At 52.0% G+C, this 19,742-nt stretch overlaps 1 protein-coding gene across 3 annotated transcripts in view; it reads left to right on the top strand.

Annotated features, from left to right (window-relative positions):
- COL27A1 (collagen type XXVII alpha 1 chain) overlaps positions 1-19,742 on the top strand; it is a 2,221,286-nt gene that overhangs the window by 1,536,189 nt on the left and 665,355 nt on the right. For all 3 annotated transcript variants that reach the window (XM_085614179.1, XM_085614180.1, XM_085614178.1), the window contains exon 34: positions 7,277-7,330. In XM_085614179.1, the coding sequence (XP_085470305.1) occupies positions 7,277-7,330 (54 nt within the window). The remainder of the gene's footprint in view (positions 1-7,276; positions 7,331-19,742) is intronic.

Below are 19,742 nucleotides of genomic sequence, written 5' to 3'. Positions count from 1 at the left end.
GTCCAGGTTGGATTACTGCAATTCACTCTACCTAGACTCGAACAAGAATGCTCAGTATAAAGTCCAACTGGTGCAGAATGCCCTTGCGAGACTGGTCCTGGACATTCCCAAAATACACTTGGCTGCCAAGGGTTTGGAAACCCTACACTGGCTCACAATAAACAAATGCATCAGCTTCAGATCTCTTTGTATGGTTCATAGGGCTCTCTATCTCCCCTACCCAACGAGACTAAAATCCATGTTTAGTTGGTACTCCCCTGGCAGATCCCTTCTCTCATCTTTTAACCAACAGCTTCACATACCAAGAACAACAAGGAAGAGATGGGGCGACAGAGCATTCTCGACTGCCGCCAATAAGCTCTGGAATACGCTTCCAAAAAACATGAAGGCCATCTCCCAGCATCTGCCCTTTAGAAAGGCTCTAAAGACTTGGCTATTTTGCATGTAGCCATCTCCTGTATCATCTTCTCTCAGGAAATATCTTCTTGGACGGTAGTCTATAGCGCCTTGATGCCCTCGGGTAATTGCTGCGCTCTACAAATTCAAATCAAAAATCAAATCAAAATCTTGACAATGCCAGCACAGTGGCGGCGGAATCACTGTTTGACAGCAATAAATGTTGGACTGTTTTACAGGAACTGAATGATTTCAACGAACGAACGAACGAACAAAGCAACGTCTAAGTAAAACGCACCGCCACTGGAGAAGTGAAGGTATTTACGGCAAGACCTGGCTGAATCCCGAAAGTTGGGGATCTGGTCAGGGAAAAGATTGTGGACAAGAATGAGTTTGGGCCATCTTATAGAGTGCCTGTGCCTGTCCTGGCTGTTAAAGGTACAAGAACTGTACTGCCCCCGCCCCCTGCCGGTCGGCGAGACAGAAGGTTTCTCTCCTTTGATCTGATCAAACCACACTATGTGGCCAATTTTCAACAGTAAGCCGCCTGGACTCCTGGGTGGCTACCAATCTACTCTTGCTACCTTACAGGAAGTTCAGATGGAAGCTTTAATTACAAATGAAACTTGTTCTCTCCAATGGTAGACTACACTGAATCACAAGAGTTATGTCTTCTGCCTGTTGCTTAAACAACGACAACCGTACAGTAAACAAGTACAGAGACACAGATTTCAATTCGGAATCCAGAAAAGAACCAGGTCTATGTCGATGTACCACAAATGGAGTCTACATCGAGTTCAACACAACCTGCTGAGATGCCAAAGATAGATCGGATGGCTTCTGGCTACTTCATCGACTATGATGACTTCTCCTCTGACACATCGGAACAACCTCTGTCTCCACCGCCTCTGCCTTTTGAACAGAAGGTGCAGGTTTTCTATCTTTGGCTGAAAGGAGCATACTTTGTTTCGCCATGGTTACACCTTTCGATTACAATTGCATCACTTTTCCTGGTCCTTTGGATTGGTTTTGTGACAGTGTTCTTCCTTCCAAAAGGACATTACATCACAGAGTGCTCTGCAGTACAAATGGTTTACTATATTTTGAAACCACACACATCATCACAGTGAGCAAAGGGTCCTTTCCCTGGTGAACATTTCGGCAGTTCCAGTTCCGATGGGATTGCTTTGGATAAGGTATCCTTTGATGTGTATGGTCCCACTGAACTTTTACAAATTTCACATTTGTTTAAAATTTCCTTAAATGCTATCATCACCCCTAGTACTGTTTCTAATGTTTAGGACACTGATACATTACATGAAATGCTAGAAGATCTTAAGCATTCAACTGTGTTTTCTTCTGATGAGGTATATGATGGTACAGCTACTTTGATGAGATGCTTTGTTTTCAACATTACAAACATAATTTTCTACACAAAGCTAGTATTCCTCATGAAGTTTTTAACTTTACACAATGAGAACATTGCCCTACACCGCCTCGTTTTATTATCGGCTTGCACCATTACCTGCAACAACAACAAAATATGTTGACAGACACCAAACTGATTTACTCTGCTTCTTTCCTTTCCCAACTCAAGGTTTCGACTTTTGGAGGGACTCAATAGATGTAAAATCTGTCTGGGGGACTTGAGACTGGCAGTTTCAGGGAACTGAGGCTTTATTTAGTGCCTTCTTAATAACTCAACAAATGATTTTCCAGATCAAATCTGTGTAACATGCAACGTGTCTTGGATTAGCCAAGATAGAAAATTTGAACACACCACAGTTTCCCACACTTGCACACTGATAATTGGCAGCAATAACATCATACAATGAGGATACCATAGATACCATGCTGCGTAAGAGTAGACATAACTCATCAGACCACAACTGGAAGGGATGGTTAGTCTGGCCAATAGACACAAACAAATGTCAGGCTCAATTCCTAGGTAACAGCAAGGGATTTACAGCAAAAAGGCCCAACATGCGATATGCGCAGCAGGAACATTAGGGGATGGTGACAACTTATAGTGTCAGAAGTTGTGCCTTGACTGGCTGAAAACTTTGAGACTATCTCAGGTGCAACAGCACTTGTCCCTTTTATGTGATGACCTAGATCTATGAGGGTTTTTGTTACGTCTTCGAAAGCCACGTCAAAAATGCTTTCTTTATGCCGTCTATAATGAGATATGGAAAATATCTCTATAAGATGCTGCTGAAAGACTGAGGAAGATTGATAGGGCCAATTTATAAAAGGCTCTTGCAGTAGTGGACGACAGTATGACTAGTTTAACATCTAAAACATACTCCTTGGATAACATTGTATCATCATCCATAGACGTCATACAGCAAGACATGCCTGCATTATAGCACAGGCAGTCCCAACTTAGGTCTGTTCTATTGCTGAACTGGACATTACAGACACTAAGTTTTGGCCACGTGCCGTGGCGACACATTAACATCACAACTGTTTTCACGATACCACCTTACAGGACAACAGCTAGTTATGGCACAGAAGCGAGGCTCCTCCTCGCTCATACCACCCTATAGAGAGGGGCTCCTCCTCTATCAGAACCCACTATAGAGCCGGGCTGCTCTTCAGTCACACCCCACTATAGAGTGTGGCTCCTCCTCTGTCAAACCCCACTATAGAGCGGGGCTCCTCCTCTGTCAAACCCCACCAGAGAGCGGGGCTCCTCATCTGTCAAACCCCACTAGAGAGCGGGGCACCACCTGTCATACCCCACTAGAGAGCGGGGCTCCTCCTGTCATACCACACTATAGAGCGGGGCTCTTCCTCTGTCAAACCTCACTATAGAGCGGGGCTCTTCCTCTGTCAAACCTCACTATAGTGCGGTGCTCCTCGTCTGTCAAAGCCCACTATAGAGTGGGTCTCCTCCTCTGTCAAAGCCCACCATAGAGCGGGGCTCCTCCTCTGTCAAAGCCCACTATAGAGCGGGGCTCCTCCTCTGTCAAAGCCCACTACAGAGCGGGTCTCCTCCTCTGTCAAAGCCCACCATAGAGCGGGGCTCCTCCTCTGTCATACCCCACTATAGAGCTGGGCTGCACCTGTCATACCCCACTATAGAGCGGGGCTCCACCTGTCATACCCCACTATAGAGCGGGGCTCCTCCTCTGTCAAACCCCACTATCGAGCGAGGCTCCTCCTCTGTCAGACCCCACTATAGAGTGGAGCTCCTCCTCCTGTCATACCCCATTTGAGAGTGGGGCTCCTCCTCTGTCAGACCCCACTATAGAGCGGGGCTCTTCCTCTGTCAAACCCCACTATAGAGCGGGGCTCTTCCTCTGTCAAATTCCCCTATAGAGCGGGGCTCCTCCTCTGTCAAAGCCCACTATAGAGTGGAGCTCCTCCTCCTGTCATACCCCACTAGAGAGCGGGGCTCCGCCTGTCACCGCCCCACCACAGAGCGGGGCTCCTTCTGTCATACCCTACTATAGAGAGGGGTTCCTCCTGTCAGACCCCACTAGAGAGCTGGGCTCCTTCTCTGTCATACCCCACTATAAAGCGGGGCTGTTCCACTTTCATACCCCACTATAGAGCGGGGATCCTCTGTCATACTCCACTATAGAGTGGGGCTCCTCCTGTGTCATACCCCACTATAGAGCGGGTCTCCTCCTCTTTCAGACCCCACTATAGAGCGGGGCTCTTCCTCTGTCAGACCCCACTATAGAGCGGGGCTCCTCCTCTCTCAGACCCCACTATAGAGCAGGTCTCTTCCTCTGTCAGACCCCACTATCAAGCGAAGCTCCTCCTCTGTCAAACCCCACTATAGAGCGGGTCTCTTCCTCTGTCAGACCCCACTATCAAGTGAAGCTCCTCCTCTGTCATACCCCACTTTAGAGCGGGGCTCCTCCTCTGTCAAACCCCACTATAGAGCGGGGCTCCTCCTCTCTCAGACCCCACTATAGAGCGGGCTCCATCTGTCATACCCCACTATAGAGGGGGGCTCTTCCTCTGTCATACCCCACTATAGAACAGGACTCCACCTCTCATACCCCACTTTACAGCGGGGCTCCTCCTCTGTCAGACCTCACTAAAGAGCGATGCTCCTCCTCTGTCATTCCCCACTATACAGCGGGTCTCCTCCTCTGTCAGACCCCACTATACAGCGGGTCTCCTCCTCTGTCAGACCCCACTATAGAGCGGGGCTCCTCCTCTGTCATTCCCCCACTATCGAGCGGGGCTCCTCCTCTGTCAGACCCCACTATAGAGCGGGGATAGACCTGTCATACTCCACTATAGAGCGGGGCTTCACCTGTCATACTCCACTATAGAGCGGGGCTCCTCCTCTATCAGACCCCACTATAGCGTGGGGCTCTTCCTCTTTCATACCCCCACTATAGAGCGGGACTTTTACTTAGTCATACCACACAAAGAGCGGGGCTCCTCTTCTGTCAGGCCCCACTAGAGAGCGGGGCACCACCTGTCATACCCCACTAGAGAGCGGGGCTCCTCCTGTCATACCACACTATAGAGCGGGGCTCTTCCTCTGTCAAACCTCACTATAGAGCGGGGCTCTTCCTCTGTCAAACCTCACTATAGTGCGGTGCTCCTCGTCTGTCAAAGCCCACTATAGAGTGGGTCTCCTCCTCTGTCAAAGCCCACCATAGAGCGGGGCTCCTCCTCTGTCAAAGCCCACTATAGAGCGGGGCTCCTCCTCTGTCAAAGCCCACTACAGAGCGGGGCTCCTCCTCTGTCAAACCCCACCAGAGAGCGGGGCTCCTCATCTGTCAAACCCCACTAGAGAGCGGGGCACCACCTGTCATACCCCACTAGAGAGCGGGGCTCCTCCTGTCATACCACACTATAGAGCGGGGCTCTTCCTCTGTCAAACCTCACTATAGAGCGGGGCTCTTCCTCTGTCAAACCTCACTATAGTGCGGTGCTCCTCGTCTGTCAAAGCCCACTATAGAGTGGGTCTCCTCCTCTGTCGAAGCCCACCATAGAGCGGGGCTCCTCCTCTGTCAAAGCCCACTATAGAGCGGGGCTCCTCCTCTGTCAAAGCCCACTACAGAGCGGGTCTCCTCCTCTGTCAAAGCCCACCATAGAGCGGGGCTCCTCCTCTGTCATACCCCACTATAGAGCTGGGCTGCACCTGTCATACCCCACTATAGAGCGGGGCTCCACCTGTCATACCCCACTATAGAGCGGGGCTCCTCCTCTGTCAAACCCCACTATCGAGCGGGGCTCCTCCTCTGTCAGACCCCACTATAGAGTGGAGCTCCTCCTCCTGTCATACCCCATTTGAGAGTGGGGCTCCTCCTCTGTCAGACCCCACTATAGAGCGGGGCTCTTCCTCTGTCAAACCCCACTATAGAGTGGGGCTCTTCCTCTGTCAAATTCCCCTATAGAGCGGGGCTCCTCCTCTGTCAAAGCCCACTATAGAGTGGAGCTCCTCCTCCTGTCATACCCCACTAGAGAGCGGGGCTCCGCCTGTCACCGCCCCACCACAGAGCGGGGCTCCTTCTGTCATACCCTACTATAGAGAGGGGTTCCTCCTGTCAGACCCCACTAGAGAGCTGGGCTCCTTCTCTGTCATACCCCACTATAAAGCGGGGCTGTTCCACTTTCATACCCCACTATAGAGCGGGGATCCTCTGTCATACTCCACTATAGAGTGGGGCTCCTCCTGTGTCATACCCCACTATAGAGCGGGTCTCCTCCTCTTTCAGACCCCACTATAGAGCGGGGCTCTTCCTCTGTCAGACCCCACTATAGAGCGGGGCTCCTCCTCTCTCAGACCCCACTATAGAGCAGGTCTCTTCCTCTGTCAGACCCCACTATCAAGCGAAGCTCCTCCTCTGTCAAACCCCACTATAGAGCGGGTCTCTTCCTCTGTCAGACCCCACTATCAAGTGAAGCTCCTCCTCTGTCATACCCCACTTTAGAGCGGGGCTCCTCCTCTCTCAGACCCCACTATAGAGCGGGCTCCATCTGTCATACCCCACTATAGAGGGGGGCTCTTCCTCTGTCATACCCCACTATAGAACAGGACTCCACCTCTCATACCCCACTTTACAGCGGGGCTCCTCCTCTGTCAGACCTCACTAAAGAGCGATGCTCCTCCTCTGTCATTCCCCACTATACAGCGGGTCTCCTCCTCTGTCAGACCCCACTATACAGCGGGTCTCCTCCTCTGTCAGACCCCACTATAGAGCGGGGCTCCTCCTCTGTCATTCCCCCACTATCGAGCGGGGCTCCTCCTCTGTCAGACCCCACTATAGAGCGGGGATAGACCTGTCATACTCCACTATAGAGCGGGGCTTCACCTGTCATACTCCACTATAGAGCGGGGCTCCTCCTCTATCAGACCCCACTATAGCGTGGGGCTCTTCCTCTTTCATACCCCCACTATAGAGCGGGACTTTTACTTAGTCATACCACACAAAGAGCGGGGCTCCTCTTCTGTCAGGCCCCACTAGAGAGCGGGGCTCCTCCTCTGTCAGACCCCACTAGAGAGCGGGGCTCCTCCTCTGTCAGACCCCACTAGAGAGCGGGGCTCCTCCTCTGTCAGACCCCACTATAGAGCAGGGCTCTTCGTCTATCAGACCCCACTATAGAGTGGGGCTCCTCTTCTGTCATACCCCCACCATAGAGCGGGGCTCTTCCTCTTACATAGCCCTCCAGAGAGAGAAGCTTCTCCTCTGTTACAGTCCCCTGTAGAGAGGGTCTCCCCCAGAATCCAACTTCCCGTTGCTCTATAAATGAGACCCTCCCTGCGTGAAGCTCTGCTCTATGGAGGGACTCCTGTATCACAGAGGAGCTCTCTTCTGTTTTTGCGCCAACAACCATCTGTGGCAACAGCTTTGCTATGATCTGATCTCTTGTTACCCCTAACACTTGTAACCTTTTCTTGTAGGGACCGCCTGGCCCATCTGGTGAAGCTGGCACTCCTGGTGAACCTGGCATGAAGGTATGAGCAACACCTTGAAAGTTACACACTGCCCTAAGAAGCACACTTGAGGAATGCGTCTGGGAAGGGGAGGCACATTCCCAGAGAGAGAACATCTGAAGAAGAAAGAGCGCCCCTCCTGTCCCAGTGGGTGGCCTTAAACTTGTCTTAACTAACCTGAATCCTGTGGCCCAGGGTGGGGTTAAGGAAGAGAAAAGTGGGCACGAGAATCTGGGTTGGTTCCATAACCCAGTGTCAGGGGAGGCCGTCTGTGAGCATGGGGAGGTGGTGGTTTGTGAGCGGATGGACTGGAAGTGGGGTAGTGGGTGGTCTGTGAGCAGGTGCCATGCCTGGTTAGAGATTTGTGAGAAGCTGCACAGTCAGGGTGCAACTCAGACAAGGAGAACAAAAGTGTTTGTTGGCCTTTTGTGGCATAAGCTGAGAGGGTCTGTTGGTAGCCATATAAGAATCCAGCTGTGGGGTTGTGTCAGTGGCCAGATGAGACACCCACTGTAACGGTTTGTGACCAGGCGCTGAGCATTAGTTTTAGAGGTGTCTGATCTTATTTCTGTGATTAGGTGTTGGGCATATTGTGGGGGCTGGGACCAGGTGCCAGGGCAAGCTAAGGGTGCCTGTGGCCCAATACTGATAAGCTGTGACAGTGGAGTGTGACCTGTCAAGGAACCAGGTTTGCAGTGTTTGACCACTCATGGGATAGGGGTGACAGTTTGACCAGCTGAAGGCACAGGGGCATCCGTCTGTGACCACTCACGGGACAGGGATGGCTGTCCGACCTCTTGATGGGACAGGATCGATAGTCGGCTGTCTGATCAGTTGACAGTAAGAGATGGCGGTCCCGGACCACTTATGGAACTGGTCCGTGGCTGCCAGTGGGACAGGGATGACAGTCTGTAACCACTGATGAGACAAGGGTGGCAGTCTAGAGCCACTGATGGGAGAGAGATGGCAGTCTGCAGCCACTGGTCATACAGAGAAGGGAGTCTATGTCGACAGGTCGAACAGGGACGTAGGTCTGTGACCACTAATAGAACAAGGATGGCAGTGTGTGACCACTGATGGAACAGGGATTGCAGCTTGTGACCGCTGATGGAACAGGGACGTTAGTCTGTGACCCCTGATTGAACAGGGACAGCAGCCTGTGACCGCTGATGGAACAGGGACAGCTGACTGTGACCACTGATGGAACAGGGACAGCAGTCTGTGACCACTGATGGAACAGGGACAGCAGTCTCTGACCACTGATGGAACAGGAACAGCTGACTGTGACCACTGATGGAACAGGGACAGCAGTCTCTGACCACTGATGGAACAGGAACAGCAGTCTATGACCGCTGATCGAACAGGGACTTCAGTCTATGACCGCTGATGGAACAGGGACTTCAGTCTATGACCACTGATGGAACAAGGTCCGCAGTCCATGACCAGGTGACGGGACAGTCTGTGACAACTGATGGGGCAGGGACAGTAGTCTATGTCCAGGTAATGGGACAGGGACAGCCGTCTGTGTCCAGTTGGCAGGACAGTCTGTGACCACTATAGACAGCCGTCTATTCAGTGTCCAGGTGATGGGGCATGGGTGGTAGTCCCTGACCAGGTGACCGGGCAGAGGTACTAGTCCGTAACCAGATGCTGGGGGACTACGCTTAGCAGCCTATGCCTGTGCCCAGGCATGAATGGTAGTCTATCCTTGCTGAAGGCCTACGATTGCCGCCCATGCGCCTGAGTTGAATGGTATTGATTATATTGGTATTGGTAGAGAAGCAGAAGCTCTGTCCATTGTCTTTACATCTAAGGAGATGGCGCGCCAAAGACAAGTCCGTCTGCACCCGTCCGCGCCCTTCCGGGTCCAGGGGCCAGTCCCTATGCCCGTACCATCACGTACTCCTCCGCCCATTTGCACCTTGCACAAGAAAGCCTGTCTCTTACACCTGCTTACGAAATCTTCATCTACCCCCATCTCACTACCCCCAAGCATAGCACTCAGAGTCAGGCTGAACTCAGGGACGTGCCCATATCATTATACTACCTTAACACTCGCTCCCTTGTCAAACACCAGCTGGACATTTTTCTTCTCTTGCTCACCAAAAAACCTAATCTCTTACTGCTGACCGAAACCTGGCTCACTGATGACTCTGCTCCTGATATGTTAGCTGCACTACCCCCTGATTATTACATTATCCATGCCAACTGCCTACCTGGCAAAGGTGGAGTTGCAGCCATCATTCATACTAACCTTAGGTTCTACTCCTTGACATGTCTCCCTCTCAAGGAGACCGAGAACATAGTTATAAAACTCGAATCAGCTAACTACTCCTTTGTCTGCGTATTAATGTACAGGCAACCACATCAGACGCCTCATTTTCCCTTATCACTTAGTGAACAGATGTCTAAACTTGTGATCGAGCATGCCAAGGTTCTCCTTGTGGGTGATTTCAACTATTGATACAGGGACCCCCAGGAAGGGCCACAATCAGCTGAGATGTCTGATCTTCTCAGTAATTTAAACTTTGCCCAACAGGTGCTATCTCACACCCATCTGAAAGGGCATGTCCTTGACCAAGTTTGGTCCAACGGCCTGGCCATTTCCACTCCCATAATTACTCCCTGCGTCTGGTCTGACCACCACCTGCTAATATTCACCTTGGCATCCCCGTTTATTGAGAAAATCAACACGGCCGAAGGCGGATTTACTAGGAAATGGAACTCTATCAATAAAAAAGACTTCTTGGACACACTCTCCAATACAGCTCCATCCCCTGGCACTGATATCAATGCCACGGAAAGGATCGTATTTGAATGGCTACACAACACCAGTAATAAGCACGCCCCCCTTAAAAAAGTTAAACTAGCACGCCTCGCGGACGCACAGAGATGGTTCCTCAATGAATTCAAGATCCAGAAACTGGCCTTGCGCCAATTGGAGAGGCAGTGGCATTTAAAGTACTCCCCTGGAAAAAAACTACTATATACCACTGCCCAGAAAGATTACAAGAAGAGCATTCTCACTGCTAAAGCCGCCCACTTTTCCACGCGCATCCTTTTTTTTTTTTTTTTATTTATTTTTTTTAAAAACCTTTATTTAACAGCATGTGCAGACAAATACGGGCCTACAACCCTCAGGCCGGCCTCGACAATAAAAGGGCACATCAGCAATCAATTATACAACTCAGCAGCATATCAGTACCAGCACGAATAGACCAGGTTACGTTATACACAATTGTGCCGCCGAGCACCAGGATGATGAGGTTTAATTTTTATAAAGTTTTGAAATAAGTCCATAGCAACAGGTCTGGAAGGATCCGAATCAAAGCAATGCAGTTAGGACTATAGTGGGCAACGATCATCAGAAGAGTCAGCAAGCATTATCCGTAAGGTAATCAATCGCACTCAATGTAATCAGGATAGAAAAGAAGCATATCACATGACGATCCCCAAGCACTACCCACAAGTTCCCAATCCTCCCAACGACCCAAGAAATAAGAAAGGAAAGAGCAAGCGGGAAGGGTAAAGAGTAGAAAGGGAGAAGAGAAAAAGAGAAAAGGAAGAAAGAAAAAGGAGGCCCATAGAAAAAAAACCAACAAGGAAATATACCCCCCACCCTACACGCATGCAGAGGCTACGGCCTACCCCCCCCTAGCAGTGTGTCTGTCGCCCCAAAAGAGTACCCGAAATGTAGGAGAAGAGAAAGAGAAGAAAAAGAAAAAGAATGTCACGATTAATCGGAGGAGGGCCAAGGATCTATTCAATGCAAGCAAAAACGTTACCCGCGGTCACCCAACCCTAGGCCCCGACCTAACACCCACGCTACATGTACCTCCAACAGTCACAAGTCCCAGTCCCAGCCATACACGTATCAATGTGCACCAAGAAAAACCCCCCTCCTCAGCCTTGGCCCCTTCGAATCTGCAGTCCAACAGAATCCAATTGCAGTACAGCCAACCTGGGCGGGATGGGCCACCATGGAGTCCGTTGCCGAAATCGAGGTGTAAGAGACAAGTCAAACTGGAGTGAAGCTCGATAGTAAAGGACCGCAGATTGCGCCACTGCTATGCCGTGGCTAGTACAACAGGGAGCAGGACGATGCATAAGTTCCAGAGTAGCGGCCGGCCGATGTACAGGAAGCAAGTCCAGGAGGACGCTCAGAAACGTGGCACCAAAGGACAAAGGAGATGGGCAAAACGGTGTCCGAGACACAAGCTCCGGCCATACCAAGGAAGCAGTATTGTCAGACTCCTCCAGGGCAGAGCCGACGAGTACCGCAGCGGGCACTGGGACACGACCCCCCGTCACTGCCACATACCTCAACTCGGGTGATCCACCGACAGTCGACTGAAGATGTGGCTTAACATGCCGCACTGGAGGATCATCACGGCCAGCTGAAAAAGTCCAATCAAACCGGTCCCCCAAACCAGTGAAAGAGTCGCAGAAGGCCAACCGCAGGTCCTCCAGTGCTGCCAGGATGTCGCGAAGCCCCAGCGGTGGATCAAGGATGGAGGGTGCTGTTGCGTCCGCCATCTTAGGCAAGCAACCACCAAGCGCCCCGGGAAGCAAGCCCCCCTCACCAGCCATCGGTATCTGGAAAGCGACGAGCTCTCTGCGGGGCCCCGGTGGTGCAGGAAACGTGGAGGCAGCCGGTCGTGGAGAGGCTTCAAGGACAGGGGAATCTGTGGTGCAGGGAAACCCACCGGCAGGACCAGGGTTCCCGATGCGGAAGATGGCGGCCGCTGCTGTAGACTGCAACAAAGAAGCGATCCCGGCCCTCTCCCAGCTGGGCCGGGATACAGTATACGGGAGCCGGATACAATGTTGCGAGCGAGGCGCGCTGGGCAGCCGAGCATGGAAAAGGCTGCTGCGAGAATCCCGGCGCCGCGCTCCAGGTCCGGTGCACCGGCTCCTCCCTCTCCACAGCGGCCGCTGCTATCGTTGTCGCCGCCGGCCGTCCCCACTAAACAATAGCCCGGCTGCGACCGCTTGGAAGGCCGGAATGGTAACCGGGGCTCAACTCCGCCGGGGCAGCTCCGTTCTCGACCGGAGTCACAGTAACGTGGTCAGGAACGTGGCGCTGGTAAGCGTAGGGCTCGGAGGCGCAGGATTCTTGCCAGGATATCGACGAAGGGCGCAAGGGTCGGCGGAGCCGAAGAGCTAGGCGGCCATCTCGGCTGCAGGCTAGGCTCCTCCTCCCCACGCGCATCCTTAATGCCAATAAAAGCTCTAAAGAAATCGTTACCATAATTAATGAACTATCCAACCCTGAGCGAATCCTTCTGAAAGCCACGCCCTCCCAAGCATTGTGTAATTCACTAAAGGACTATTTCATTGATAAAATCATTACCATTAAGGCCAGCATCCCCAATCACCCGGTCACTTTTTACCCTCCTGTTTTGCACAGAAACTACCGCATTATCAGCTCCTTCCCCACTATCAACAATGAGACCTTTCAAGACCTATTAGTGAAAGTTAAATCAGGTGCCCCCTCCGACTGTTGTCCTCCTCACATACTCAAGGACTGCTTTGCAATCCACCCTGGCCCCGCACTCGCCCTCCTGAATGAGTCTCACTCATCCGGCATAGTCCCTTTGGCTTTTAAAAAAAGCCATAGTGGTACCCCACCTGAAAAAACCCGGAGCCGATCCTGCGCTCCTACCGAACTAACATCCGATTTCCCTGCTTCCTTTTTTGGCAAAGATTCTAGAGGGCCATGTAGCTAAATGCCTTTCCAATTTCCTAGAGGAGTCGAAATATTTGGATTCCCATCAGGCTGGTTTCCGGCCAGCCCATTCCACTGAATCCGTGATCCTCGCTGTCCTGGACACTCTCCGGTACAACGCTCATAGAAACTCCCCTCAGGCACTGGTCCTACTAGATCTCTCTGCCGCCTTTGACACGGACGACCATACCATCTTGGCCGACCGTGCAAACAGGCTGGCATCCAAGAGTCGGCGGCCTGCTGGCTCACTTCCTTTCGGGAGGACCGCTCACAGGCCGTACGTCAAGGACATTTCTTGGCTCCCCCACGCAAAACTACCTGTGGTGTTCCACAGGGCTCGGCCCTCTCTCCCCACCTATTCAATCTTTGTATCGCCCCTTTGATTCAGTCTCTTAAAGACAGGAAGGTGTTGGTTTTCAACTATGCAGATGACCTCCAACTAGTCTTTAAAATTGACAACTTGCACAGCTCTGTCACCGACTTCCAGGCCACCATGCTCCATATCCAACGTTGGATGGATCTTAACCACCTTAAATTAAATCCTGGTAAGACAGAGCTTGTTCTCACTGGGGACAGCTATAAGTTCTGGGGCCTACATTATTGGCCATCTGAGCCAGGATCCCCTCCCTCCCCCTCCACTTCGGCCAAAACATTGGGAGTTTTCCTCAACAGTGAACTCTCATTGAAAACTCAGGTTGTCGCGGTGGTCTCCAAGTGTTTCTTTCAAATGCGCAAGATTAGGAAAATACATCTCTTTCTCACTCGGGATGCACTGATCCAGGTCATAATAGCCACTGTTCTATCGCACCTGGATTATGCCACCTCCTTGTCTTTAGGCATGCCACATTACCTGCTCAAACGGCTGCAGATGGCCCAGAACCATGCAGCCCGTCTGGTCTTTCGACAACCCAGATGGTAACCAGCAACCCCATTACTGAGGAAACTGCATTGGTTCCCCACTTCCCAGCGCTGTGCCTTTAAAACGGGGGGCCTCATCTTTCAATCCCTGCACGGCATCCGCCCCACTTTCATTACCAGCCTGATACTCAGGCACACTCCCGCGCGCAACCTACGGTCTGCCCATCTCTCACTGCTCTCCACCCTGGTGTTCAAACGGGTGGAGGGCGCAGATTTGCTACTCTTGCCCCCCAAACTGTGGAACTCCCTCCCACTGGAAATACGGTCCTGCCATACGCCTTTTGCAACTTATGAAGTCCCTTAAAACCTGGCTATTTGCACAGATCTAGATCCATTGTTCCTCTTCGACAGCACTCGGAGCCTTTTAGCGCCATGAAGCCACCTGGTGTACGTGCGCTCTATAAATTAATATTGCCGCACACTCAACGGCCAGCTCCAGCAGCAACAGGACCTCGTTCCCTGCTCGGCTTCAGGCACCCATTTACTGACCTGTTGCCTCACGACCAAATCACGGAAATCGACGTGGCGGTCTCCTAATTTGCCCAGCTGCCTCCATTTGATTAAGTTCGGATCGAATTCTAACCCGGAGCTCTTGATCCATTCCTACCAGTTGAGTGACGAACTGGAACTCTTCCTAAGATCGTTCGACTTAATTTCTAGCACATGCCTTGCTCACTTTGTCCTGAAGATGAACCCCAATAATTGGGTTCGAAACGCCGTCGACCATTTCACAACATGAATTCCGTTAAAAATTGTATAAATCACTTAAGGAATTCAGCTGTTCTTTGTTGTCAATGCGATGTCTTTTTAAAACCCACCGTCACTATTTTCACACCACGCTTTCTATGTATGTGAGCACTCTATAATTGATTTCGTGGAAATAAATACTCGTCACCCCTGTGACTTACATTCCCCTCTACAGATTCATCTTTTTGCTCCCTTCTGCTCCCCACTGAATTGATTTCATTTGACTAATGATAGCAGGGTCCCTCTCTGGGTAACCCCTTGTATTTCTGGACCTTTTTAGGCCACATCTGAACCATTGTTTGCTAAATACTGTAAATTATTATTAACATTAACTAAGGAGTTTGCCTGGTTGGTGTTTATGACAAATGCAATTTCCTCCTCTCTGCTCGTTTCTTTGCTTTCCTCCATTGTGTTGTCTTTGGCACAGTATCAGTAGGCTATTGAAGCTTCTCTGTCTGGCTTTGTTCCCTTCTTACATTTCCACTGGGTGCTGTGTCCCAGGCCCTTGATCTTTTCTTCAGTAACAAATTTCCCATTGATTGGCCATGGCTCTATTCCATCTGCTTGTCAGTGGGAGGCGCTAGGCGCAGACAGGCAGGCAGTCTGCAGTCAACTGGGCTCAGAGGTACTAGCGCCAAACCCTTCCTTCCTGGCACTGCCTGTGAACTCTGCCACTGGTGACCGCATCGGCTTAGAAAAGATCAAAGGTGGGTGTCGGGAGCTAACATGGCACATCCTTGCTTGGGTCCGTGCTGTGGGCCTTAGATGGTGTATGAGTGGTTTATGAGGACACTGGGTGGCCAGATTTACGAAGAGCGTGCGTCAAGCAAGGTAATGCAAGGGCTTCAGTGAGATCTACTAGGCCACGCAAAGCCACCTTGAATGGATGGAGTGTGGGCGTTCCCACGCATCCACCCATTGGGAAGATGTTCTATGGGTGGAGTGTGGGCATTCCCACGCATCCACCCATTGGGAAGGTGTTCTATGGGTGGAGTGTGGGCGTTCCCACGCATCCACCCATTGGAAAGGTGTTCTATGGGTGGAGTGTGGACGTTCCCACGCATTCACCCATTGGGAAGGCGTTCTATGGGTGGAGTGTGTGCGTTCCCACGCATCCACCCATGGAATCTGGTGCATTTCCAGATTTATTAAGGGTTGTAAGCCCTTATTTCTCTTCGTTATTTCCTCTCTCTATGTGTGCTGCATTCCGTGGCACACGTGGAAAAGGACTCTGAGGATTGTGTTTGTGCAGGAAGGTGTTCCTTTGTTGGCGTTAGGCAGCACTCAGTGCTCTGGAGCAGGGAGAGAGCAGAAATGTGTCAGGTGTGGCTAATTCCTGCTCTCTTCCTGTTGCGCAGTGCAGCAAGTTGTCTTGCTGCATTCAGTTGTGTGATGTCTTTGTAAATCTGTCCCTCAGCGCCCAAGCACAGTGAGAGAGCAAGAGTGTTCTATATCTTAGTAAATGTGGTGCATTCCTGCTCTTGACGCAATGCCGAAAGTGGTCTTGTTGCTTTGCATTGTGTCAAATGTTAGTAAACCTGGCCCTGGGTGTGTGGGGTTATGAGGAAGGCCATGTGCATCACTTCCCAGCATCAGTGCCCACCTTTCTCTCCTCCTCGTCACTGCCTGGTCGTCAGTGCCCACCTTTCTCTCCTCCTCCTCGTCACTTCCTGATCGTCAGTGCCCACCTTTCTCTCCTCCTCATCACTGCCTGATCGTCAGTGCCCACCTTTCTCTCCTCCTCCTCGTCACTTCCGGATCGTCAGTGCCCACCATTCTCTCCTCCTAATCACTGCCTGATCGTCAGTGCCCACCTTTCTCTCCTCCTCCTCGTCACTTCCTGATCGTCAGTGCCCACTATTGTCTCCTCCTCATCACTGCCTGATCGTCAGTGCCCACCATTCTGTCCTCCTCGTCACTGCCTGATCGTCAGTGCCCACCTTTCTCTCCTCCTCCTCGTCACTTCCTGATCGTCAGTGCCCACTATTCTCTCCTCCTCATCACTGCCTGATCGTCAGTGCCCACCTCTCTCTCCTCATCACTGCCTGATCGTCAGTGCCCACCTTCTATTCTCCTCAGTGCCCACCTTTTATCCTCCTCATCACTGCCTGATCGTCAGTGCCCACCTCTCTCCTCATCACTGACTGATCGTCAGTGCCCACCTTACTCTCCTCCTCATCACTGCCTGATCGTCAGTGCCCACCTTACTCTCCTCCTCATCACTGCCTGATCGTCAGTGCCCACCTCTCTCTCCTTCTCATCACTGCCTGATCGCTGGGAGGCAGAGCCTGTATCCCTGAGCCCAGTAACATGGCTTAGCCAGAACAAATATCATTTTAACCCTCTACGTCTGCACACCGTTTACATATAGCCCCCCTTGGACCCTGCACGTACTGTTTGCCTTTCTTTCAATGGGCAGGCACTCCACTGAGGGTGTGCCATGGCTGGTCATGCAGCTATGTGTTAGCCGAGGACCCTGTGAGGTTCTTGTAGCCTCTAGTACACAGGGTTCTCACCTAGGCTCAGTAACTTTATGCCAAGTCAAGCTGGATCGTGCTGAGCCAGTTCTGCTCTGAGAAGAACATCTATCCGCAACGAAATCCTCAAGGTTTGGAAGCAGGCTGAGGGCGAAGCTTGGAAGCAGAGTGAGGGCGAATCATCTCATGGTTTGGTATCAGGCTGAGGGCAAAGCATCTCATTATTTGGAAGCAGGCTGAGGGCGAAGCATCTCATGGTTTGGAAGCAGGCTGAGGGCGAAGCTTGGAAGCAGGCTGAGGGCGAAGCATCTCATGGTTTGGAAGCAGGCTGAGGGCGAAGCTTGCAAGCAGGCTGAGGGCAAAGCATCTCATGGTTTGGAAGCAGGCTGAGGGCGAAGCAACCCATGGTTTGGAAGCAGGCTGAGGGCGAAGCTTGGAAGCTGACTGAGGGCGAAGCTTGGGAGCAGGCTGAGGGCGAAGCAGGCTGAGGGCGAAGCATCTAATGGTTTGGAAGCAGGCTTAGGGCGAAGCTTGGAAGCAGGCTGAGGGCGAAGCTTGGGAGCAGGCTGAGGGTGAAGCATCTCATGGTTTGGAAGCAGGGTGAGGGTGAAGCATCTCATGGTTTGGAAGCAGGCTGAGCGCGAAGCGTCTCATGGTTTGGAAGCAGGCTGAGGGCGAAGCTTGGAAACAGGCTGAGGGCGAAGCTTAAAAGCGAGCTGAGGGCGAAGCTTCTCATGGTTTGGAAGCAGCCTGAGGGCGAAGCTTGGAAGCAGGCTGAGGGCGAAGCATCTCATGGTTTGGAAGCAGGCTGAGGACGAATCGTCTCATGGTTTGGAAGCAGGCTGACAGCGAAGCATCTCATGGTTTGGAAGCAGGCTGAGGGTGAATCGTCTCATGGTTTGGAAGCAGGCTGAGGGGGAAGCTTGGAAGCAGGCTGAGGGCGAATCATCTCATGGTATGGAAGCAGGGTGAGGGCGAAGCATCTCATGGTTTGGAAGCAGGCTGAGGGCGAAGCATCTCATGGTTTGGAAGCAGGCTGAGGGCGAATCGTCTCATGGTTTGGAAGCAGGCTGATGGCGAAGCTTGGAAGCAGGCTGAGGGCGAAGCATCTCATGGTTTGGAAGCAGGCTGAGGACGAATGGTCTCATGGTCTGGAAGCAGGCTGACGGCGAAGCATCTCATGGTTTGGAAGCAGGCTGAGGGCGAAGCATCTCATGGTTCGGAAGCAGACTTAGGGCGAAGCTTGGAAGCTGACTGAGGGCGAAGCTTGGGAGCAGGCTGAGGGCGAAGCAGGCTGAGGGCGAAGCATCTAATGGTTTGGAAGCAGGCTTAGGGCGAAGCTTGGAAGCAGGCTGAGGGCGAAGCTTGGGAGCAGGCTGAGGGTGAAGCATCTCATGGTTTGGAAGCAGGGTGAGGGTGAAGCATCTCATGGTTTGGAAGCAGGCTGAGCGCGAAGCGTCTCATGGTTTGGAAGCAGGCTGAGGGCGAAGCTTGGAAACAGGCTGAGGGCGAAGCTTAAAAGCGAGCTGAGGGCGAAGCTTCTCATGGTTTGGAAGCAGCCTGAGGGCGAAGCTTGGAAGCAGGCTGAGGGCGAAGCATCTCATGGTTTGGAAGCAGGCTGAGGACGAATCGTCTCATGGTTTGGAAGCAGGCTGACAGCGAAGCATCTCATGGTTTGGAAGCAGGCTGAGGGTGAATCGTCTCATGGTTTGGAAGCAGGCTGAGGGGGAAGCTTGGAAGCAGGCTGAGGGCGAATCATCTCATGGTATGGAAGCAGGGTGAGGGCGAAGCATCTCATGGTTTGGAAGCAGGCTGAGGGCGAAGCATCTCATGGTTTGGAAGCAGGCTGAGGGCGAATCGTCTCATGGTTTGGAAGCAGGCTGATGGCGAAGCTTGGAAGCAGGCTGAGGGCGAAGCATCTCATGGTTTGGAAGCAGGCTGAGGACGAATGGTCTCATGGTCTGGAAGCAGGCTGACGGCGAAGCATCTCATGGTTTGGAAGCAGGCTGAGGGCGAATCGTCTCATGGTTTGGAAGCAGGCTGAGGGCGAAGCTTGGAAGCAGGCTGAGGGCGAATCATCTCATGGTTTGGAAGCAGGCTGAGGGCGAAGCATCTCATGGTTTGGAAGCAGGCTGAGGGCGAAGCATCTCATGGTTTGGAAGCAGGCTGAGGGCGAAGCTTGGAAGCAGGCTGAGGGCGAATCATCTCAAGGTTTGGAAGCAGGCTGAGAGCGAAGCTTGGAAGCAGGCTTTGGGCGAAGCATCTCATGGTTTGGAAGCAGGCTGAGGGCAAAGCGTCTCCTGGCTTGGAAGCAGGCTGAGGGTGAAGCATCTCATCTCATGGTTTGGAAGCAGGCTGAGGGCGAAGCTTGGAAGCAGGCTGAGGGCGAAGCATCTCATGGTTTGGAAGCAGGCTGAGGGCGAAGCTTGGAAGCAGGCTGAGGGTGAAGCATCTCATCTCATGGTTTAGAAGCCAGCTGAGGGCAAAGCTTGGAAGTAGGCTGAGGGCGAAGCATCTCATGGTTTGGAAGCAGGCTGAGGGCGAAGCATCTCATGGTTTGGAA

Source organism: Triturus cristatus, chromosome 1_2 (genome assembly GCF_964204655.1).
Source record: "Triturus cristatus chromosome 1_2, aTriCri1.1, whole genome shotgun sequence".
Taxonomy (NCBI): domain Eukaryota; kingdom Metazoa; phylum Chordata; class Amphibia; order Caudata; family Salamandridae; genus Triturus; species Triturus cristatus.
This window is presented reverse-complemented; position numbering and strand designations above follow the sequence as displayed.